General features: G+C 36.2%; 1 protein-coding gene across 1 annotated transcript; it reads left to right on the top strand.

Annotated features, from left to right (window-relative positions):
- The first annotated feature begins 18,703 nt into the window (after positions 1-18,703).
- On the top strand, positions 18,704-21,680 carry LOC147075600 (uncharacterized). The gene is made up of 3 exons (XM_085942222.1): positions 18,704-19,093; positions 20,320-20,414; positions 21,299-21,680. The coding sequence occupies exons 1-3, from the start codon at positions 18,757-18,759 to the stop codon at positions 21,644-21,646; spliced, it is 780 nt and encodes a 259-aa protein (XP_085798348.1). The 5' UTR covers positions 18,704-18,756; the 3' UTR covers positions 21,647-21,680.
- The last annotated feature ends 3,443 nt before the right edge of the window (positions 21,681-25,123 follow it).

The following is a 25,123-nucleotide window of genomic DNA, read 5'->3' as shown; positions in this document are numbered from 1 at the left end:
GAATGATGCTTATTATGAGCGAGTCATGCTGTGGATGGGTGAGGGATTTCATTTGAGTGGTCCGTCATTGATCACTCCTTCTGCTCCGCGTACAGGCGAGCCGGACATGTTGCACTATGGGTCGGGTGGTCATATGGCCGCTTGTGACGGCGGCAGGTAACGCATTTTAGTGAAGCTTCCTTCGCGGGGCAGTCCGCACGGTCGTGGCCTGCTTTGGCACAGTAAGAACAGGTGACGTCTTTTGCCGAGCATGATTTGGCAATGTGCCCATATGAGTGGCATTTATTGCACTTAGTTACCCCTAGATAGTTCTGGAGTGGGAAAGAGTCCCACCCCATGTACAGTCTGTCATCTGCAATGAGAGCAGACCACACCGCGGCAGGTACATAAGTGATATTTTCAATTTTCAATTTATTTATTTATTCTTTTAACATATTGTGGACATTACAAATTATAAGTTTAAGACGTTCACAACATGACATTTAGAAACAAAGATATATAAATATAACAGTATTACATAAAAAAGAGATATATCAGTAGATGAATTAGATAGGTACAAGGAAGTACACCAGGTGAGTTAAGCAGACCCTATTTTAAGAATTTATAAAACAACATCCACCTAAACTTATTCTCACGTAGGTGGAATATATCAACACCCGAAGCAATTTCGTTGAACATAGTTATCACTCTCCCAATTGGCATTACCAGTGGCAGGTTGGTTCTGCACCTTGGGAGAATAAACAACTGATGGTCTCTATTTCTAAGATAGTTATCAGGGACACACAAGTCAACACTGCCCAGAATGGCAGAGTTCTCATTTATACCTCGTATAAGTCGAAAAAAATACGTGGCTAAATAAAGATTTCTTCTAAATTGCAGACTGCAGTATGTAAGCATGCCTAAGAGAAAGTCAGTTGGATAAAGCCACGGATAGTATCCATACAACCTCAAGTAAAGGAGTCTCAAGAATTTCTTCTGTACCCTCTCCACAATAAGGTCATACTGCGGTATGGCCTTATGCTGCAGGTGCGGTGCCCAAACAATAGACCCACTCTCAAGTCTGCTTCGAACTAAAGAATTAAATAATAGTTTTAATACCGTAACATCTGAAAAGACCCGGGAAGTACGCATGACGAAGCCCAACATTTTAAGCGCTTTGTTACAAATGGTAACTATACGGCTAATAAATGTCAGTTTACTCTCAAACGTAATGCCAAGATCCCTTACAGATGATATTCGTGACAGAACTCTGCCATGCATCGACTATTGGAAAAACAACACTTTTGAGGCTCTAGTAAACGATAAAAGATTGCATTTATCAATATTGAATTCTAGTTTGTTACGCCTGCCCCAATTTAATATATTATCTATATCAAGTTGGAGCTGACGACAATCGTCTAAGGTGACAACTTCCAAAAAGAGTTTTAAGTCATCAGCGAACAACAAAAACATAGCATTTTTTATTACCAATGCTATGTCATTTATAAAAATCGTGAACAGCAACGGCCCTAAGTTTGAGCCCTGGGGGACACCAGAAAATGTGTAAAAGGCCTGTGACTGATAAAGGCCTACGATACGTATTGTTGACGGTTCCTAAAATAACTCCCGAATAGCTTCAAAAATGGATCCGATAATCCAATAAGTTGGAGTTTTTCCATCAGGATGTCATGATCGACCTTGTCAAATGCTTTTGAGAGGTCATTGTAAGAACAGTCAACCTAGTGGCCTCTATCCAGTGCCGATGACACATAATCGGTAAATACCATCAGGTTAGTTTCCGTTAATCGGCCTGCTCTAAATCCATGCTGTTCATTTAATATAAATGACTCAATTTTTGGAGAAATCATGTTGTGCATGATCATCTCAAGAACTTTTGCTGGTGCAGAGAGAACAGCTGCCGGCCTGTAATTCTCCACTGATGATATAATGGCATCTGCCAGTCCTGGGACCCGCCTTGTGGCTGAGGCGTACGGCCTGGTAGGCCTCCTCAGATAGACCCGTCTGCTCTCTTGTAGTGTTGTAAATCGCCTCCCGAAGCTGGGGTTTTGTAGTGAAAGCCGGCATATTAAAAATGATAATACGAGTCTGCTTTTCTCCTGCGAGTTTAACTCTCAGAGCAGTCTCTGAGGTCCCAGAGCGCTGACGAGACGCTTAGCCTCGTCCTCAGAGCGGGGGTGTACGATAGCACCTCCGTTTCTGACGTTTCTAATTTCCGTTATTTGCACACCAATATCCCTTTGATTAAGAGACTTCTTGATGAGTTATTTAGTCGTTTCCGATCGTTTTTTTCCTTCTCCCGTAGGGAAGAAGAGGACTCCAGGCCTTGGTGCTAGCGGCAACAGCGAAGGAAATGCTGACCCGGTGACAGCAGGTGCCGTAAATGGCGCCGCTGCCGGACGCTGCCGCCTTCCTAACGCATAGGTGGTATTAATAGGGGGCAGTGATGGTAGGCTCCTTGTGGATTTGTAATGTGACAGTTTTGAGAGTTTTTGTCTGCTCTCTCAAATCAGCAATGGCCAGGTTTTGATTTTCAATCTTTAATTGTCTATCACGAAGTTGAATCTGCAGGCCCTTAATCTCGCATTCCTGCGCTACGACTTTTATCTCCAGCTTGGCCATGCACAAATTCTGCCTTCCAACGGCCTCGGAAAGGTTTAGTAGGGCATTATAAAGCTTATCTTTAGAGGCAGCCTGCTGCAGCCTAAGAGTGGAGTGCACTTCATGTAAGCATGTTTGTATGTTTTCATAGATGACACTATTTTCAGGCTCGGCTGTGGTGTCTGATACTGCTAAATCTATAACGACGTTGCAGTCGCTTTCGACATCCAACGTACTTGGGGGTGCAGGCTGGTGGCTTCTTTGTTTAGTTCTCTGTTGTTTTGGCTCTCTTTCTCCATCTTCAGCAGTGGAGGCCATATCTTGTTGTGATTTGGGGCTCTTCGGCGAGCGTTCCTTTTTTGACCGCTTGCGTACGCGTATTCCAATTCCTGAAGCAGTGTTTGCAGGGCCTGGAATGTCCTGTACAGTGCTCGAAATGGAAAATTTCAACAGGAACGCTCTATAATTTTCCGGAAAAAAAGTATGCTTGATTTTTTTCGTTACATACGTACGTACTTTGGATGTATAAATGCAACAATAAACTTTGAACTTCTTACGTGGATGTATATTGAGCAAGTGGGCAAGGATTGTCAGTGCCGCAGGTGAAAAAACATCGTCTCAACAAAGAATACCGTCAAAAATTGTATTATTCTTTATTCTTACTTTATCTACCACCCATAATCAGCAGGCATGATACTTCTACCACCACTCGTCACTGCTTATAACTTATATTACTGTCTTATTTGGGATAGTTCAGTTTGTTAATTAATTAGACTTAAAAAACAATATATCCACATACCCACCATAAAGATTCAAATTAAAAATTAATTTACATATAGCAAATTTTACAGATTATAGATTCAAGACGAGCGCAGAATATTTAAAAAAATCAAAGAAATAGTATTAAAATAGTGTTTAAAAAATAAAGAAATATACGCAGTAACTATTAGAAAAACTAGTAAGTACCTATACAGAGACGAGTAAATACAACATTTATACAGTACATATCTGTACACCGATAGCGCTAACTACGCCATTTAATTATTTAAGAAGTTATAAAACTAAAAATTTATAAACCGTTTACATAAACTCGTTCTCACGCAGGTGGAATATAGCAATATCCGAAGCGATTTGTTTGAACACAGTTTTTTCCTGCCCAATCATTATTAGCAATTGCAGATTAGTTCTGCATTTGTTTGAAGCTGTGTGGATACCATCCATGGCTTTATCCGATTGATTTATCTTAAGAAGCATACTTAAGATAAATCAATTAGATAAAGCCATGGATGGTATCCACACAGCTTCAAACAAAGGATCCTCATAGATTTCTTTTGACCCTTCTCCACCATAAGGGCCATTAGGCCATACCTACTTCTAAGAAAAGTTTCAAGCCATCATCACCAAACAACGTAATTATAACATTTTAAATTACCAATGGTGTATCATTACTTATCGGCTTTTGAGATTTGAGAATCGATGTCTCCGGCGAATCTTAGGGGTACATTGGTACGACCCCGTTACAAACACCCGAGTTCATGAGCAGACACAACAGCTTTCGGTGATTGAAGTTATCACGAAGAGACGATTTACGTGGCTGGGGCACGTATTCCGGATGCCGCCAAAGAGTACGGAACTTCGTAACCTTGTGGCACAGCCTCAAGGGTTCCGTCGCCGTGGCCGCTCCTCCCTCACCCTGCAGCGGTGCTACAAAAGCGACCTATGTGCTGCAGGTCTGACATGACGGGAGGCGCAGGAGTTGGCGATGGACCGATGGAAGTGGCGCCAACTTGTGCTTGCCCTATGCCCCAAAGTTGGGACGTGACAGGGTGGAAGAAGAAGAAGAAGTATCATTAATTATATAAGATAAAACATGACGGAAGGTGTAACTCGAGTTGCTAAACACGATTCCTATAGAATAATATAAAATTGTCGTTAATCAGTAGGTACCTACCTATATTCAACATTATAAGGACTAATATTATAGTGTATGTATGTACCTATATCATGGGCCCCACATCGTGAAGCAGGCCCCCAGGCTAGGATCTTTGGTGGGGCCCCCTTCTTATCGTTAAGAATAAAGGCAGTATGTACGCGGTAACATTAATATGTATATTTAGTGTTTTATTGTATATTTTAATACATCCATACGAATTATGGAGATGTCGAGTATTGACACACAATTTAAAATTGTATCGTATAACCACATAACTTTAAATAATATTTTTTTACTATTAAAACAAATTTTTGATATGTGTTTATCTCACTTATCTGGTCGATTCGCCTCGCCAGGCCCCTCTTGAGCCCGGGCCCCCAGGCTAGAGCCCTCTCAGACCCCACTTTGTGGGGGCCATGACTTATATGTTACAATGATGATGCTTTGGTTACCATTATTGTAATATACCTACACTTACCACCTCAGATTAAAGAACTTACCACCGTATTTATTTAATCTATGACTACCACCTAAAATTATTCAAGGTCCGCACTGAACACGTACCTACCTAATTTGTGAGTGTATTTTAAGCTAAACGATTCAATTTATGATGTTTGTCCTTACCTACTCTCATTATTATTGCCACGGCGATGAATGATGATAAAATAGAACAATAATTTATTTTTATGATAGTAATAAATTTTTATTGGAGGATATTCCTATTTTTTTAAAACAAATTTACAAACAAAAATGAACTAAAAGTTCTCTACATAGTAGGTATGTATTATTTCTATTATTTTTAAAGTAGCAAGTTACAACGTATGTAATTATAACACAATATAAACGTCCCTTAAAATTAAACTAATTACGGTAGGCTATTCAACAGTTTCATACCAAAAACATTTTTGTTGGAAAATAGCATAATGGTGCATTCATTCATTATTCATTGTAAAAATATGTGTTTACGACACGTCATAAATATTTTTTAACACGAGTCAATTGTTGAAATGACATTGAATCAGAAAACCCTGTTTCCACTGTATTGCCGATTTTAAATGCTTATCGGAGTGAATTCATAATGTTTTAGCAGATTTACACGAAGTACTCGTACCTACTACTTAATTATGCCTTCATTAAATTTATAAATATCCACTCATATTTATTATTTTCAAAATGATAAAAGTCTGCTTGTAGCCACTGGTCAACAGCATTATAAACAGCGTTAAAGCCTCCCCAAACCAAAGCGAATATTCGCAGCGAATTCGCAACGCCCTCGCTGTCGCTGTCGCTACCGCTTGGATTTGATGCGAATTTCGCGTTTGGCCCCACACCAAAGCGTCAGTGACGCAGCCATAAACTAAATAATTTTATTTACGCGCCAGATTTAAAATTGTAAATAATATTAATATTTTACGCCAAATATTCTATTATTTTTATGAATTAAATATGAAAAATATACGTACACTGCTACAACTTTTACCCACTTCGCGTAAAGTGTATTTTAATTATCAGAAACAAGGTGGCAGCATTGAATGCAGCCATAGACTAAATACATATACGAATGTCAAAGTGACAGTTCACAGTTGTGTGTTGACAAAATGTACACGTCTTCTGAATGCTTATTACACGCTGAAGATATAATGAGATGGCGTGCGACAAATTACATCGAAATTTAATATAACCTTACTTTATGACAGGGCAAGATTGCCATGGCTCATAGGTAAGATAGATTTACTCAGTTTCATAACTGCACATATTATAAATAAGCATTTACCATGAAGGGTTAACAGGATTTGAAGGTAATATTATGCTATTGAAATAACATGTCTCCGTTATTTGAATTGTAGGTTTTGGAGCGTACCAAAAACGGGTAGGCCAAGTCTTCTGCGCAATGAGCCAGGCATCAGTAAGCAGATGCATAGGAAACGTGTCCGATGCTATAATAGCAGTGCTTAGTAATACTTACATACAGTCGCCATACAGCGCTGACAGTCTTTAGTGTTGTGTTGATACCCTCTGATCAATTTATTCAATATTACAATGTACATGTCATGTAACTAGAGTAACTGCGCATAGACACAACAAGTACATTACCTACTCAATAAGAATTTAACGGGAATATTATTTTGTGTCGGTAAAAATATTTTTTAATTTCAGACTTCAAGAAAGGGCAGGTTTCCCGAAAATCATTGGGTGCATTAACTGCACCCATGTGCGAATATACCCGTCATACTTGGAGACTTTCAAAAATGAGCGCAGAAAATTTTCTGTAAATGTGAAATTCGTAATAAAATCTATGTTGTTTCTGATACATTCATATTCATTACGTATAATATCATAACATGACATTTATTTTTATGCAGGTATCTGACATGGACATTCTGGCAGTGAGTGCCAGATTTCCTTTGAGTGTTTATGACCAATTCATATTTAGTGGATCGTTGGTAAAAACTGAAATGAAACATCTACAGAACGACAAGAATTGGGAATTTTGTTTTATTAGGGAAGTATGTTAAACTTTACTTTACTATGGCAGTACCAGTAACAAATATTTTTGTTTGGTTTATTATATTCATCCGTATTTTGTATAGGTACTTCAAAGGAATCAAAATTTTGCATAGGTATGAATATGATATTTAATGAAACAGTTTTTTAATTATTTAAATCCTGATTTCTAATATTTTTACAACTTTCAGTCGAAAACATATTCAAATTAACAGACTGTGTATATTGAAATCATTCTAGTGCCACCATAGGCCAGCCAGACTCACTACACGGCTGCCCGCTGTTTGACCAGGGATGTGATGGAGTGTTTTTGGATAATGGACCACACCAGATCGCATAGCTACAGCAACAAGTGCAAGACCAACCGTGGCTATACATACAGTATACATGTATATATTAAATATAATTTATGTATATTTATTTATGGCTTATACACCGAAACAAAATATGTCACTTAACTGTACTTGAATATTTTTGCAGGATCATTCAATAAAAAATACTTGGTTTAGGTTAAGAAAGTTTTAATAATCATTTTTGCACAGAATACAAGAAAAATATTTATATAATTATTAGAATTACAATGAGCTTTAAAAGTAACACGATATTGTAATAAAATGGACAAATATGAAAAAAAATAACAATAAATTGTATATAGATAGGTAGACAGGGTTCAGATGATTCTGGCAGTGCAGGCGACTCATTTAGGTGTCAGTATTGTTACTTTCAAATGACAATAACACCGTTCCAATGTGATTCGGTCGTGCCAGAAGACTCTGTCCTTCCTCTATTTAGTAACCGGGCGTTTTACAACTATAAATAAAAATTAAGTGGGTATATAGATAGTATATTTTTTCTAGTATAATATTATTTAATTAGGTGACTTTTTATTTCTTTATTACTTGAAATGGTGTTTATATGGTAGATGGATAATAATGGTTTTGAAATATAGTTACTTTTGTTAATTCTACTTTAACTGAGTCATTTACCTTGACAGCTGTTTCGGCACATAAACTCATTTTCGGAACATTCAACAATAATTTGTGATTATAAAAGAGCTACAGGTCACGTAGCAAATTAAATACGCTTAGTTAAATAATAAATACGTACCAAATATTTTACAAAATACACCACATACATCCATCGAATATGGTATATAAAATACAGATTCAAGCATCAAATAATTCTTGGATAAATAGATGTTTATGTAAGTATATGTTTTTTTAAATACTTACATGATACTGTGTTGTATAACATTTAAATTTATATTTTTGATTTTGATTTACATACTTAAATGTACCTACATAAATTTGTAATGTACAGTAGGTACTTAATTACATTTTTAACATTAGGAAATTACCATTATTCGATTCTATCCACCCGCCATGTCTATAATCACCCCAACGCTGGATAGAAAGAGACATCACACAAAATTGGCTGTTTGATAATAAATGGTAGTTGAAAATATTTTAGAGTATGATTATGTCCATAGAAACAGGTTTTAAGTCATTCATATTTGTCCGAATAATGTGAGGCAGAAAAATAAAAATTTTAAAAAGGGTCTATTCAGTATTCACCCCATTCTACGGCAAACATTCTTCTTAATAAAAATAGGTACATCAATAGAGGAATCATAAAATGGACCTTGGCCCTCGCCCACGCCTTATTCATCCTTGTATATTATATTATCACACTTAATGTTTTGGAAAATTCATTAACATTGTGCACAAATGCCACTTTTGTTGATTGACACTTCACTTAGTTGATCTCTTTGTTCACGTGAAGTACAATAAAAGTATGTAGCAGCGAAGAACTAGAGACCGAAAATAGTAGAAGGAGCTAGAAGAGGCTTTCATCTAGCAGTGGAATGACCCCGACTGATGTTTATGATGAAATATTATTTTATTCCTGTTAATGCCGGGGGTTTCATTTTTAATTTCTTCTGGTGCTTTGTACCTACGTTGAAAGGTTGAAGATCTTTGCTAAAATTAAATTCATCACAAAGCATTAGTATATCTCCAACATCATTCAGGTAGGTATCCATGATGATAATATAATATTATGTACTTAGAGGAGGTACCTGACCTTTATATTTACATGCACATAAAATTATTAATCTTATTGCCTAATGCAGACCAAGATATACCTACTGTGACGCCCCCGTATGGTCCCCATTTGGGTGTGTCTTTGTGTACCTGGAGACGCCCGAATCGGTATCAAAGCCAACAAATAATAACGGCTGATTGCGAAAATAATTAAATAATGTATAATACCACTAATAAATAATATCTGACCGGCAACATTGTCCAAAGAAAAAAACACGTATGGCAACGTCGCATTGTGCACAGCTCGCGAGTCCAACGGTTTTTTTTTTTTGGCGCTGAGATCGCGACAAGCAGCAAAATCGCGAACGCGTACATTTTGCGCTCCGTAGAATTAAATGATAAAAAATGTAACCATATAGTATATATTAACACCAAATAAACCTCGTCGTTTCCGAAACCATTCCAGTGTGTCAATTATCCACCTTCATCCCAAATACAGACGATAAAAAAGAAAACAAAACAAAAAGTGACAGTTGAAAAATTCACACACACACGCAAAATGGAGGGGAGTGATAAGTGGCCCCAGTCAACGTGGGACTACGCTTCTTGATTTTGATCGTCTGGAATCAAGAAGCAGGTGGAATTTCTTTCACCCGGACACACAACCCTGAGATCCAAACACCGGAATAGGAAACGGCGAGGAAGAAACATCCAGAGGCTTGCCTCTGGTGGCGCTCAACAAAGTATAATAATAAGCAGTAGAAAGAGGATGCTGCCAAAGCCAAGCCAGTGAAGAAAAGAGCAGAAACACCCGGATTGCGAAGTCATGGCTCCCGATGTACTCCCGACCAACTGCATCCGCCAGCGAACTTGGCCCACGGACGAGTGTATCGGGCAAGACCCTGGCTCCAGCGAGGGAAAACGGCGTCAAATGCCCTGCATCATCAGCCGCTTGAGCCCTCTTCGTCAACAGCAGCGTGTCTGTGAGCCTTGCAAGCAGCCTGGCCCAGATGCACCATGATGAAAAGAGCTACAAAGCGGCCTTCTTCAGCTGAGCAAAGCAGCCTCCATCAGCGGATAGCAGCCAAGCAGCATCCTCAGCCATTAGCATCATAGATTAGTTAGTTTTAAGTGTTTTGTGTTTGGAAGCGATGTATAATAAGTTATTTCAGTGCTCGAAGTGAAAAATTTTACAACCCGGAGCGGTTGTATGAGGCAGAATGGCGTTCTGGTCCATTTCGGGCCCTGATATATTTTTAAAATTATTTTTATAAACTCTAAAGCCATTTTAAGTATTAGATTAAGTTTTCTGCATATTATATTAGTATAATATCAGTGTAGTGCGTGTAATTCGATAGCCGCGGCAGGGCAAGCGAGCAAAAAAGGGGGTCGAGTAATGTGCCGGTATGCACTTTCGTGAGGGATCGACTGATTTTCGGACGGTCGCTGTTGGGAAGGCTGGGTGCGACGTCCTCTCTCAGCATCCGCCCGTACGGTAGGCCTGGGAGCCGCGAACCACTACGCCCACAAAGCGGCGTAGTGCTGCATCCGAAACTCTCCGTTTGCCGACGGTCCGAGGGTGTTGAGAGGGCTGGGCGCGACGCCCTCCTCTCTCAGCAGCTTTACGGTGGGCCCGGGAACCGCGAACCACTATGCTACAGTGCTGCATCCGAGTCTCTCCGGCCGCCGACGTACCGGTGGGGCTTCGATCCTTCAACGTCTAGAGACGCAACCACCCCTTATCAAGCCACCGCACTGTCCAGTTACACACGCTATCGTAATCAGCCCTTAGTTGGCCCGACCCCATTCGGGCCTTTCCAGAGAGGTGCGCTTGTGACGCCCCCGTATGGTCCCCATTTGGGTGTGTCTTTGTGTACCTGGAGACGCCCGAATCGGTATCAAAGCCAACAAATAATAACGGCTGATTGCGAAAATAATTAAATAATGTATAATACCACTAATAAATAATATCTGACCGGCAACATTGTCCAAAGAAAAAAACACGTATGGCAACGTCGCATTGTGCACAGCTCGCGAGTCCAACGGTTTTTTTTTTTTGGCGCTGAGATCGCGACAAGCAGCAAAATCGCGAACGCGTACATTTTGCGCTCCGTAGAATTAAATGATAAAAAATGTAACCATATAGTATATATTAACACCAAATAAACCTCGTCGTTTCCGAAACCATTCCAGTGTGTCAATTATCCACCTTCATCCCAAATACAGACGATAAAAAAGAAAACAAAACAAAAAGTGACAGTTGAAAAATTCACACACACACGCAAAATGGAGGGGAGTGATACTACCTACATAATATTACATGAACAGAAGTTTAAGAACATCTCAATTAAGTTTAAAATGTTTGTAGGTATACAAATTAATGTGAAACAGAAAACATTGGTTATGTTAGGTAGGTACATGGAACATGTAGATATTATCTTGGTTCGCGGTCGGCACTGGGCAAAACCAGTTTATTAGCTCAATATACCTATACATAATGACGGAAATATATACCTAGTAGGTATATAGGTACATAATATCGTTTTTGTGATTGAGGTCTCTTGAGATCAAAAAACAAACACAACCTAGGTATGTCCTACCTACTGTAAATAACCCGATAGTAAGTAGTATGTAAGGTTTTTGGTCTAAAACCTTACAAAATACCACAATGACGACATGGAGTACCTACTTATCTACCTATATGTATATTATATCTTTAGCTACAATAGAAATGCTATGCTGCATAATGTTAGATGCAAAAAAATAATCTTAAAGACTACCTATCTAACCTAAAAAAATATTATCAACGAATATAAAATGGGTATTTACGTGACCGATACCGAATATGATTGAAGTAGGTATTGTAAATGATACCTAATTATAACATTATTGATATGACTGCTCGAAAGTCGAAACCAAAACGTCAAACGATCGCAATAAGTTAGAACTGTCAGTGCACTAACAATCAAAGTTATAAAGTTTCTGTTATTAAAGGCTGTGCATGACGCAAATTAATAATACCTATGTATTTTTTAAATATCGGGACCTTAGATTAAAGTTATTTATTTATAATAGCGTATTCACCCTGTCAAAAAACTTTACATACTTTGGTTAGACAAAGATACCTACATAATATTATTATGACGACCTTCATACCATTTTCAACCATTTCCCTGCCAATTTCATCCCATATCTTATCTTTCTTTCTTATGTTTTGTAGTCACTGTCAGAGAAATCATAAAGGATTGGATATTTCCGGACCAACTCGATCAGCTGCTCAATGTCTTCGCCATTTTGATATGATTTTGATTTTACTAATTCCCTTGGCGAAATTGTCCGCCGCGAATAAATTCGCTGTCGACAGAGTTCCCGAAAATCGCAGCGAATATTCGCTGCAAATTAGCACTCAAGACGCAAGGAGGTCGCGCAAGCGTGCTCTGTCCCGTAAGCCAATACGAGCTTGATTGGCGAATAATTCGCTGCGAATATTCGCTTTGGTTTGGGGAGGCTTTATCGACAAAAAATATATGTAATATATAGAAAGGTATCGTCTGCTGAGACGTTTAACCAAATTTTAAGAGAACAAATTTAAATAATACAAAATGTTTTAAAAAACAAGCGATGATCACTAATAAGTATATTTTAGCGGAATTGTACGATTTAAATTACCAAACATTATCATAATAATTTTACCACCGAAAACTCAACTCATTTGCCCGCAAAAATATACGTGGGTATAAAATTAACACGGCGATTAGATGGCGATGAAAATAAATAAGTTTTATCACTCAAAATAAAATATAAGTAATAAATTAGTAGGTAAGTAAATTCGCAATGCATACCAGTCAAAGGTAAAAGCGAGACTGTACTGAGATGATTCATACGTTAGAAATTATTATACAAATATGTAGGTGCTTACTTTATTTTTTATTGAATTTAAGTTATTTAAGTACAAAAGGTTTTCAAACAATGTCAGCCAAGGCACAATTTTTTTGTAGCTTGCAGCTGCAGTTACTTTTTTCATGTAAATATGATATTATTTGGAGTGTTTAGACAATGCATTTAGACACGGACGTATCGACACAAAAAAATAAAATTGAAAGAAATTGAGGGATGTCATAAATTTTATTTTAACCCTTTCAAGCCCGGCATAACATAACTTCGTAAATTTTTAATTTTGAGAAAAACTTTAAAAGATACATTCATACATAATTATCTCAATCTAACGAACCGCAACGCAATTTTAAATTAATCCACGAGCGGGAACGGTATATTTTGGAATTCCACGAACCACAACGACGCTCCGGTGCGTTCCGGTCCGTTCCGAGCGCTGATCCTGTAGCGATTCCCCACGAGGAGGGGTCCGCTTGAGTGGCATATTACTATGCCTTTGCTGCCAATATGGTTTAAATGTCTGAACGGTTGCTACCTTAGGATATTGCAAGATCACTTAGTTTTACCGAATATAGGTCATTATAACCAAACACAAAGTACGATATTAAATTGTTTCCTTAATCCATAATAATAATAAGAAATTATACAATTACAATATTAAACTATCCCGTTTATTTATTAACTACAAAATAATAATTATTAATAATTATTATAAATATATATATATAACTATATAATATTATATACTATGAAATATATATAATATAAATATATAAATACTATATAATATGAACTAAATCGAAACGCTTTGTAGGTATAACGTTGACAAATTTTTATGAAACACCAAATTTAATAATTAGCTTAACACTAATTTAACGATTTATAATGATCGCTTATGAGCGAAATAACTAATTAACCAAAGTAATAATTATTTGTAATTAGACGGCGAGAAAAATGTATTGAAAACACGACTGTTCACGACGAAGACTCAAGACTATATATTTAGATAAATTTATAATTCATTTCAGAGTACAATATATTTTTAAGAATACGTAGGTACTGACATATCTAGGGGTGTCGGGTAGCTCAGGTGGTGGTGTTTAGCACCCCTCGATAGTACAAAATTAAAATTAAGTATTATTTTTTTTCTTTTTACCTTTTTTTTAGTGACTCGTTATTTCTAGTCGTTCTTGTTGATTAGGTATATCCGGGTGTGTAACACAGTTTTATTTTATTTCCAGTAATAAAAGGCTTAGAACTTTTCGAGTTATTGTTTATTCAGAACACAAGTAGGTACACATTAACATTGTTTTCTCAATTATTTTGATAGTCACAAACCACAAAAAGTTAGGGCCACTTTCAGTGAACCCCTGGTTTAATTATGGTTCATTTCTAACTATATGTCGTTAGATAAAATTTATTACCAATCTCGATAATAGTTCACAATTAAATTTAGGTTCTCTCTTAGAGTACCTCTAGCTTAATATACTTCGCTTCCAACATCAAAAGTTAAAGTTAATTTCATTTAAAATAAACTTCGTTATTATTGTCAATTAAATTTAGGGTCCCACTTAGAGTACCTCTGATTTAGTATATTTCGCTTCCAACTTCAAAGGGTAAAGTTAATTTTATTTAAAATAAACTTCGTTAATATTGGCAATTAAATGTAGGGTCCCACTTGGAGTACCTCTGGTTTAGTTTATTTCACTTCTCACATCAAACGGTAAAGTTAATTTTATTTAAATTAATAAACTTTGTTAATATTGTCAATTAAATTTAGGGTCCCACTTGGAGTACCTCTGGTTCAGTATATTTCGCTTCCAACTCGTTAATATTTCACAATTAAATTTAGGGCCTTACTTGGAGTACTTCTGTTTTAGTATATTTACTTATTTTATAACTTATTATTTAATTATATATAATTATTCTATTGCTTATTAATGTTTTTTTTTATAAATAGCTAAGTGTCAAAGTGACATTTCTTTATTTACATCCGGAGTCCGGAGAATACCAGAATGGCCACGAAACTTGGATTAAACGGACGTGGTGTCCAGTGGCGGCCGGTGGTCTTCAGAATAGCATTTTCTGGTAGTGCGCATGGTTTACCTTCTATACCCAGCATTGGAGCATAGGGCAAGCACAAGTTCGCGCCACTTCCTTCGGTCCAACGCCAACTCTTGCGCCTCCTGCCATGTCAGACCTGCAGCACGTAGGTCGCTTTTGTAGCACCGCTGCAGGGTGAGGGAGGGCCAACCATGGCAACGGAACCCTTGAGGCTGTGTCATAAGGGTATGAAGTGTCACACTCTTTGGTGGTATCAGGAACACTTGTCCTAGCCACGTAAAGGTCGTAAAGCGTCTCTTCATGATTACCTTAATCACCAAAGGCTGCCGTGTCAATAAGCTAAAATAATAACTTAGTGTATCGTGCACTAATACGTATCTGAAACGTCGAACTTCTCAGAAGGTAAATTAAATATGTCTCTGTTTATTTATTCTATTTTTTTAAAAAGTTTTTAAACAGTTAAAATGATTAAATATCAATAAAGAAAAATAAATGTCACGGTTTATGGCTTTACGCTCGAACAATGAATGCGTCAGCCAAATCGTCGCTATAGGATTTGTTTCCCGAATAGACCAAATGTCAATTTTTCAGGAGACGAAAAACAAATTTCATTGTCGTATATTGAAATATCAGTAGATGTATCAATCATTCTTTCTACACTGTATGATTGCAACATTATCTAAGAATAGATTCCAAGAATAATATACTGGTATAAATCAGTAAATGCACAGAAAATGCGTTTTATTTACAAGTACTCGTTGTGGATATTCCGGAAATTTTTAGCGCTCTCTCAGAATAATGGATATTCGGGACAAATCATGGACGTTCGGGACTTAAGACCGTAGCGTATTGCTGCACGGCCCACGGATTACTGAGTGGTTAAAAAGTACGCACCTCAAATGTTATATTTATTTACACGATAATTGGTAATGATTACTTTTACTATTTAAATACCTAATGATCGTAATAACCCAAGTTCGTAGGTAATAATAACATGCGGCATTCGCTTTTTTCGGTTTTTTTCGTAATAAGTAATAAAATAGTTTTTAATAATCTTTTTTTTTATTCAACGAATAATTCACAAGATTTAAGAATGTACCATTCTAATTATTGAACATACATAATTTTGAAAATCACTTCTGAGAAAATATATTAAAACCAATAGAAAAAATCTTTTTGAAAAAAGTAAGACACCCGGCAGGAATCGTCCCTGCATCTCTTGGGTTTACGACCAAGTCCACGAATTATCCACCATGCTACGAGGTGACATACTTATGGCGACAAACTTTAACTATTGGCCTGTTAATACCTGCTCATCAGTATTCTTCAAAATCAAGCGACTATTGGCGATCGGTTTTTGTTTATTAAATAAAAGTAGGTATCTACTACTTCAATTACTAACCGACGTCATGGATTTCTCCAATATTTTATGATGGTACTTACTCGTACTTGCTAACAATTTTATATTAATACTTTTTCAAAAAAAAAAAAAAAAAAAAACTATGTATATATATCTGTATATTATTATACCTATATATTTCTATAATTAACAATTAAACTTATTACAAACCACCAAATAAATATTATATATTTACTATTGGAATGACAACACAAAATAACAGCATCTATAAATTAATTACCATTGGCTGCTAATATTAGGTAGGTACCAATATCCTAAGTATATAATATTCACCAAATAAATAGTTACTAACATACATATTAAATTAAATTAACTATCAGCGCATTCAAAAATAAATCATAGCATCGCCTTTATTTTCATAGAAATACCTAGATTAAAAGTAAAATAAAGACAAACAATGTTTGATTAATAATAATTTGAAATAATAATTATTTTTTACGTCATAGTAGTTGCCGGGTCATACTGTAGAATTCATATAACCGTTGGGATTTTGTGTCATTTATCAAAACAAAATGCAGTTATTTAGGTTAAAATACTCACTTCCATAACTTTACTATAAGTTCAGGGCAAACTGGTGATGTATCAGCTATAAACGATCTCTTCAAATTAGATGAATTCACTATTAAAACAATAGTAACTTTAAAAACAATATCAATAAGACGAAATTTGAAAGAGGATTCCAGACGGCCGAAAAATATGAAAGTGGGCGTGATTGTTTTAGAGCTAGACAGCGTGAATGTGGGAGCGAGATGCACGGCGTCAGCGCGGTTTGATTGGCTAAAAGTCATATTCGGGAAATAAAAACTCAGCCAGAGATTTATTTCGACCGAAATTAACTTGGATATTCAGGTACGAATAGTTGGACATTCGGGAGAACAACACGGAGTAATTGTAACTTAACATGGCGTATTCGGGTTTTTCAAAAAAATATCTCTGTTCCTAGATAAAAAAATATTTTTTTTATAAATGATTTCGGTAGAGTTCGATAAAAGAAATTGAACTGCATTAAAATGTCGATTTCGACAAAAATGGATATTTGGGAAACAAATCCTATAGCGACGAAATATGAACCGTTCTAAAAACGGATGACGGACGCTTGGTCACTTTGTTAATAGTGAAAAGCAGTATGTTTATTTCTTAAATTTCACATTATTATTAATTTAAGTGAAATTATAAAATAAACTAACATTGCGTGGGTAATATTTATATTGTAAATCAGCGTTCCTTCGAACTCAGATTTATTTCTGATGTATTAATATGTCATTAAAAGTATGTTTCTCATATATTATCGTTCTTATTTATTATTCAGCTACGACCTACTACTCATGTAGTGCTGCTGTGTTTTTTTGAATTTTGATTTATTATATTGAATGTATTTGAGTGGTTTAGAAATAAATGCGAGAGTTGGTATTTTCGTAAAAGTTTGCCGATTCATTAAATCTTAAATGTGAAATTGTTAAAAATTAACTCGCCAACATTGTTATAAAACAGAAACTGGCATTTTTGTTTCTAGAGTCCTAATTCCTAATAGTTTTATATAAACAGTAAGTAATTTTATATATAAACAATATGTCGAAAACCAACCCATGCTATATTTTTCTTTCATAAAATATTTTCAAAATACACATACCCACATGAGTGAATAGTTAATATAATTAACTTTTTTTTGTTTATAATTAATTGTGTAATTATTTTTCAACATATCTGTGTTTTGTATTTAACAGTTTTATTTAAACAACAATATGTAATTTTATATACTTATTATGGACAATATATAAACACAAGATCATGTATTTTTATTCCAAGATTTACCCATTTGTAAACATGGACGTATTGTTATTAACCGATTTGTGTTTAATTTTTTAAAATATTATTTGTTTTTTGTATTAAGTACAATAGTATTTTATTTTTAATAAAAAAAAATACTTCCATTTGCATTATTCTTTCTTACCCTCAATCCTCATAAAGTTTTTATTGCGGGAACTTTTCATAATGAAAATACGCTCATCATAAATTGGTTGCAAGCTAATGCCGGCGCTCCATTGGCACGCAAGTCAGACGATTTACAGTCTTCGGACTTTTTTTTCGCGTGGAGCACCCCAGGTCTGCGGACTTTTTAATCCGCAGACCAGGCTCGTTGGATTTCAAACATGTTTGATATTTTACTCGCCGAGCCGCTGAAATTCGTACGTTCACCACGCTTTACCGTCACATTATTTATATCTATGCCGACGGACGACAGCGCCATCATTATTTTACTGTCATTCAAAGTGTTCGGACATCTCACATCGATAACAACAATGGTAGATCTACGAGTGCATTCGAAAAGTTTCTTGGAAGATTTTATTAGTTGTTTTAAAGACAACCCATCGTTGTGGAAGACGACCAGCCCACTATACAAGAATCGTGATGCCAAGTCCTTGGCGTATGCGGAACTTTTGGAGATTTTAATCAAGGTGGAGCCGCAGGCAAGGGTCGACGATGTTAAAAAGAAAATACAGACATTGAGGTCGGGTTACAGAAAGGAGAGAAATAAAGTAAGGACATCATATCGAAGCGGAGCCGGCACAGACGCAGTTTATCTACCCAAACTGTGGTACTATAAAAATTTGGAGTTCTTGAACGACCAAATGGAAGGTACGTAGGAATGCTTTAAAGCTATTTATTATACACGTGCAGATTATGAAATTGTCGTACCTAGCTCTGAAAGTGACATCGCATTAGATTAGCTACTATTAAGCAATTAAAACATACAGCTATGAATCATTTCTAGTCACAATAAAATTTCTTATTCTTTGCCGAGGTAGGTAATAAATAATAATAATATATAGGTACGAGGGAATGCTTTAAGCCGCGTTGACACGGTCCAAGTACGATCCAAGTAGACTTGGAAAGGAATAATTAGTATGAAGATGTCTCATCCAAGTGACAGCTTCATACTATGTATTCCTATCCAAGTGACAGCTCCATACTATTTATTCCTATCCAAGTTAACTTGGATGAGTAGGACGCGGTCCAAGTAGCTTGGATAGGAATAATTAGTATGAAGATGTCACATACGAGTGCCATCCAAGTTTACCTGGATAGGAATAAATAGTATGAAGCTGTCACTTGGATGAGACATCTTCATACTAATTATTCCTATCCAAGTCCACTTGGATCGTACTTGGACCGTGTCAACGCGGCTTTAAAGCTATTTATTATACACGTGCAGACTATGACATTGTCGTATCTCTGAAAGTGACATCGCATTAGATTAGCTACTATTAAGCAATTAAAACATACAGCTATGAATCATTTCTAGTCACAATAAAATTATTTATTCTTTGCTGAGGTAGGTAAGAAATAATAATATATAGGTACGATCATGGCGGTGGAAGCGCGGCTTATTGAGTCGTGGTCGGGTCCCAGGTTCAAATCCTGGGTCTGACAAGTACACATTGAATTTCAATTTGTGTATGAGTCAGAGTATGGACCTAATATGTTGAGCAAGTGGCTGACATCCATTTCTCGTAAAAACAAAATCTGTCAATACAAACCTCCACTCCGTGGAGGTCCATATTATGATCGGACATGGTCGAAAGAAGAAGAAAAGAAATGATCATAAAATCAAAAATCGCTCGAGTTAGGTTCCTTCAGAGACAATCAATAAATCGTCAATCATCAATCAAAATTAATGGTACAGTTTGGTTATGAGGAATACAGCGGAAAACACATTTTGAAAATACCCGATATACTGGATTACACCAATTATACCAATATCAATATTAACCGTATGAAGGAATGGGTACTTAGGGGAGAGATAATAAAAAACAAGTTTGAGTATTATGTTGTATTTTAACAATTTATATTTTGTTTTACAGAATCGAGCTCAATATCCAGCATGGTGGACGATTTGGAAAACATGTCTCCTGATGAGAGTTACTCCAACTCGTTAAACAACGAAGATTGTATTGAGGTAAAACATTTTAACTAAATTGTTACATTGGTTTAATTTATCTATTGCTTATCATACTTTCTTGCCATGTGACAGCCCCGGTAGTATTAAAATATTTTTCGAAATCTCCTCGCGCTTTCTTAGCATTGGCAGTCGAGTTCCGATTAGTCGTTGCTTCCAAAGGCGCTAAGGTGTCCTGTGACCTCAGTCCGAGCTCTATTAAACCTGTCTCAGGATTTTCCCTATCAAGGTCATGAGAAGGAGTATAAGTATGTGTTGATTTGCGACGAAGAAAGTTGTGCAGCACACAGCATGCTAATACAACTGTATTGATATTTTCAATTTTCATGTTTATTGGAGCTTGAAAAATGCGGAATTTAGCAGCTAAAATGCCAAAAACATTTTCTATAATTCGCCTGGCTCTGCATGTCCGATAATTATATATTCTTTTACTGTGATTTAATTGCCTTTGTGAATACGGCTTTATGAAATCGTTACGTAATGCAAAGGCTTCATCGCCAATATAAACAAATGGCAGTGCATCAGAATTAGCAGTAGGTTTTTTTGGTGCAGGTATTTTTAATCTGCCTTCGTCTAAACGTTTGAAAAAATCAGATTTTCTCAGTACGCCTCCATCAGAAATACGTCCATTTGTTCCAACATCAACATAAATAAATTCATAATTAGCATTTGCAATCGCCATCAAAACAATGCTGTGGAAATGTTTGTAATTATAAAAGTGGGAGCCGGCGCCTGCAGGTGGCACGATTGCAATGTGTTTCCCATCAACTGCGCCCAGGCAATTTGGAAATTGCCATTTACTATTAAATTCTTCTGCAATCGTCTCCATTTCTTCGTGCGTATCAGGGAACTGCAACAAAAAATAATCAACATTTTATTTACAGATAGAATATTCGCCTTCAACATCCACGTTGTCGACTACTCCAAGGTCGAATCTCAATAGAGCACCAGAACCCCCATCGTTCAAACGAAAAAAATCGAATGATAGCGCCAACAAAGTGTTAGAATTAATCACCGACAAACTAAGCAAGACTGAAGATGAATTTGATGTTTTTGGCAAAATGATGGCCATGAAACTACGATCGATGTCACAGGGACAAAGATTGCTGGCCGAGAAGCTGATGCATGAAGTTGCCTTTATGGGACAAAGTGACAAAATAATGCCAGCAACTACTGTTCATACTCAACCAGTTTATCGTATATTAAGCAAAAATGTACAAAAGCCGGTATAATAAATTAATGTTTTTTGTATGAATAAATATCTTGTAAAAATATTTGTTTTTTTGTTTGTTTTTATGCCTATAAACCTTAGCTTAAGCGATACAACAAATGGTAAGTATTTGAGCTATGTTAGCAAACCTATATTATTATGTGGCCTCATTTAGAAATCAAATTCCATGCTTGCTTTTCGAAGAATATGACTAGTATGACAATACATTCAACAGGAATAATTAAGCAGCTTGCTTACAGCCTATATGGAGAGTCCTGGCTAGGTACAGCATTCTAATGGTCTATTGAATATTTAGCATGTCAACGATGGCCTTATTTGTGACTATATACATACCTATCTCAAATGCATCTTGTCTGCCATTCTTATGATGTTGCCGTCTATGATTTATATAGGTAAAACAATCCACTAAACGTTCACTTTATAAGACCAACCAATGTCTACTTGTTAATGATATATTTGTAAATTTGCCCAACTTTATTAGATGACGTATAATATAATACACACCTTGAAATATTCTCCTTTCAAAACGTCAATGATGACTTGGCAAGTTTCGGGAATTATCTTGCCCAGAGTTTGTCTTCCAATCGCAGTTCTATAATGCAAGTCAGTGAATGTTCCGCCGGCAGCCAAAAATCGCAGGGTTGCACATAATCTATCATGAGGAGAAATAGCTTCCCTCATCATAGTATTTTTTTTTTAATAAATGGGGAGACCAAATTATACAGTTCTGTGTATACATCCTCCGACATTCGCAAATAATTGCGGAAATCGCTCGGTTGCAAACGCAATTCTCGTATTAAATTTGTGTGGGATAATGTCGTTCGTTTCCTTATCCAATGTTTCACCCAGTATTTGTGTACCCTTTGCTTCGTTATTACATTATCTGCCACCCAATAACCCAAAAAACATTAAACGTCGGTATCATTTAACGCCATCACGATTTAACTGTCAGATATACGTATATTATCTATGCTGTCAAAGTCGACTGTTTTACTCGTCAAATTAATTATATACTCGTTTCGTTGAACGTCTGTTGGCCAGTAGCAGAACGTAGAAAAATCTGAAGACTTATTGTCGTCGGACTTTTGGCTCGCCAATGGAGCGCTGGCATAAGGTATTGATAAAAAAAGGGTGGGAATTAATCGCACAATGCAATAATCAAAATTCACAAAAAAAAAAATAACTTTAACATTTGGAAAGTTGTTTTCACATATATTAAATGATTTCACAAATAAATAGATGAAATCACATAAAATAGTTTGTTTCACAAAACAAAAATCATAAATCACTCATTGTAAATATAAATTCACCCAATTTTGACAACTGCACACATTTGTAAAATTGTTCATCACAAAGAAAAGGTAGAAATTCACAAATGTCAAACTAATAATTGTAGCAGCAATACAATTTATTCGAAGGCAATCGCAAAAATGATGCTTAGGTGTCAATATAATTAATGTTTAACGCAGTAATATAAATATGTGTATATTCATGCTGCTGTCGTTCATATATTATTTGATGTAAATTTACAACCAAATAACACCACCTAGGTATATCTTTTTCGGTTCATCGATATAAATTTTGGTAAATGTGGCGCAGATGCCGTTATAAGATTGTATAAGTATCATTTTTGAACTTAACCTAACCTAACCTATTCTAACGTAATCTAACCTAATATAACTTAACCTAACCTAACCCAACTTAACCTAACCTAACCCAACCTTACCTGACCTGACCTAACCTAACCTAACCTAACCTAACCTAACCTAACCTAACCCAACCTAACCTAACCTACCCCAACCAAATATTAGGTACCTAATAATATAATCTTAGATTGTGATAATGAAGTATCAAAATCTATGAGCATTTCAAATTTTAAATTAACATTTATTGGATCGAAAAACCTATGTGCCGACAGAAAAAGGTATGTATTATAAATGTCTACTGGAATAAACTGTTTTCGTAAAAAAAATCATAAAAGCTCATGACGGCATCTGCGGCACAATTACCTAAGTTTTAATTAACGTCACTTTCTAAATAGGTATTTATAGTATTATTTGAATCTGAAAGTAGGTGCCTAAGGCCATCCTCCCACGGCGCAACTTATGTCCGTCGGAACTGAAACTAAAATTCCAGCCAGTATCTAGCTAATGTATTTCAATGGCGGCTCGCTGACGGCGAGACTGGAATCTGTCAGCTTCAAAACGGTCGCGAAGAGATGCGACATGCTAGTCGCGCGGTCTCTGAAGTTTCCAGACACCGTAAAACAGTGGTACCAACATCATTAGATTTCGGTGAAAAATCATATTTTCTTACCAAAATTGGTTAAATATTAATTGTAAAATCAAAATAATCTTATGTAAACGCTGCAGCGCGCGTGTCGTCAGTTTTTGTACAACACGGTTGATAGTTGAGTTTGACAGTTTGAGGTTATGTGATTATTATTTCAAGTGGGTTTCAGTAGCGCCGTGTGCGAAGCATCACATTGGTCAGTTTATGAGTTCCTTCACAAACCAGTTCCATCAGATTTCAGTTGCGCCGTGGGAGGATGGCCTAATACACACTTATGTTTTGCCAAAATATTGTTTAAAATCATTAAACCTAATTTTCATAGTGTTTGTATTCTTTTTCGATTAATTGGTTACAATAGTATATTGATACGTGAAGACTACTTTTTCCTTAGTGCAAATCGATTATTTGAGTGTTGTAGCTGATTTGTGAATATCATCCATTTCCGATGTGACGAACATCTTTTTAAATGTTGTCAGCGCTTTGTGAAAACAGTCTATTCAATTGTGCGAATATATATTCCCCATAAAAAAATACTCAATGGGCCGTTTTTATGTCCGAGTACGGCCCACTTCATCTGTAGGCAATTATTGCCTATAAAACGTGCTTCAGTCTGACATTTACGTGCCCGTCTGTAGGCACCGTGCAATCTCTTTCCATTTTACTTATTTTTCTACAAACTACCCTGGCTAATTTACCTGCCTGCAAGTTTTTCTCAACGACAGGTTGCCTCATAGATAATACATAGATAATATACGGGTTGCCTACACTGATCAGAATTAAGACAGTCTCGAAATATCAATCTTGTCTATGGTTTTGATTTCTTCATCAGCGTTGCCATGTCTACTGAAATTTCAGTAAATCTACTGATATTTTTGGCAATATACTGAATCTACTGATATTTTCTGAAATCTACTGATATTTCTTCATTTCACAAAATTCCCACCAGCCGGGAAAAAAAGCCTAGCCATTTTTGAAAACTTGGGAATCTGCGGCCCGAAATTTTTTCTCCTAAAAAAACGAGCCGACTATGAAAAATAGGGAACCTGCGGCCCGCGGCGAAATATTTTTCCTAAAACAGAAATCTACTGATATTTTGTCGAATCTACTGAATTTTTTTTACACATTCTACTGAAATTAAAAATTTTGACTTGGCAACACTTTTTCTTCTCATTGTTGTTTAGTTTTG

This window comes from Rhyacophila brunnea, unplaced genomic scaffold (genome assembly GCF_057557595.1).
Source record: "Rhyacophila brunnea isolate RB1 unplaced genomic scaffold, BYU_Rbru_1.0 scaffold_14, whole genome shotgun sequence".
NCBI lineage: Eukaryota > Metazoa > Arthropoda > Insecta > Trichoptera > Rhyacophilidae > Rhyacophila > Rhyacophila brunnea.
This window is presented reverse-complemented; position numbering and strand designations above follow the sequence as displayed.

Bases quoted from the DNA above. Each gene is read 5' to 3' on its own strand.
- LOC147075600 (XM_085942222.1), top strand. From the start codon at position 18,757: ATGGTAGATCTACGAGTGCATTCGAAAAGTTTCTTGGAAGATTTTATT. The intron at 19,094-20,319 runs GTACGTAGGAAT...TTTGTTTTACAG, and splicing joins CTTGAACGACCAAATGGAAG to AATCGAGCTCAATATCCAGC. The intron at 20,415-21,298 runs GTAAAACATTTT...TTTTATTTACAG, and splicing joins ACAACGAAGATTGTATTGAG to ATAGAATATTCGCCTTCAAC.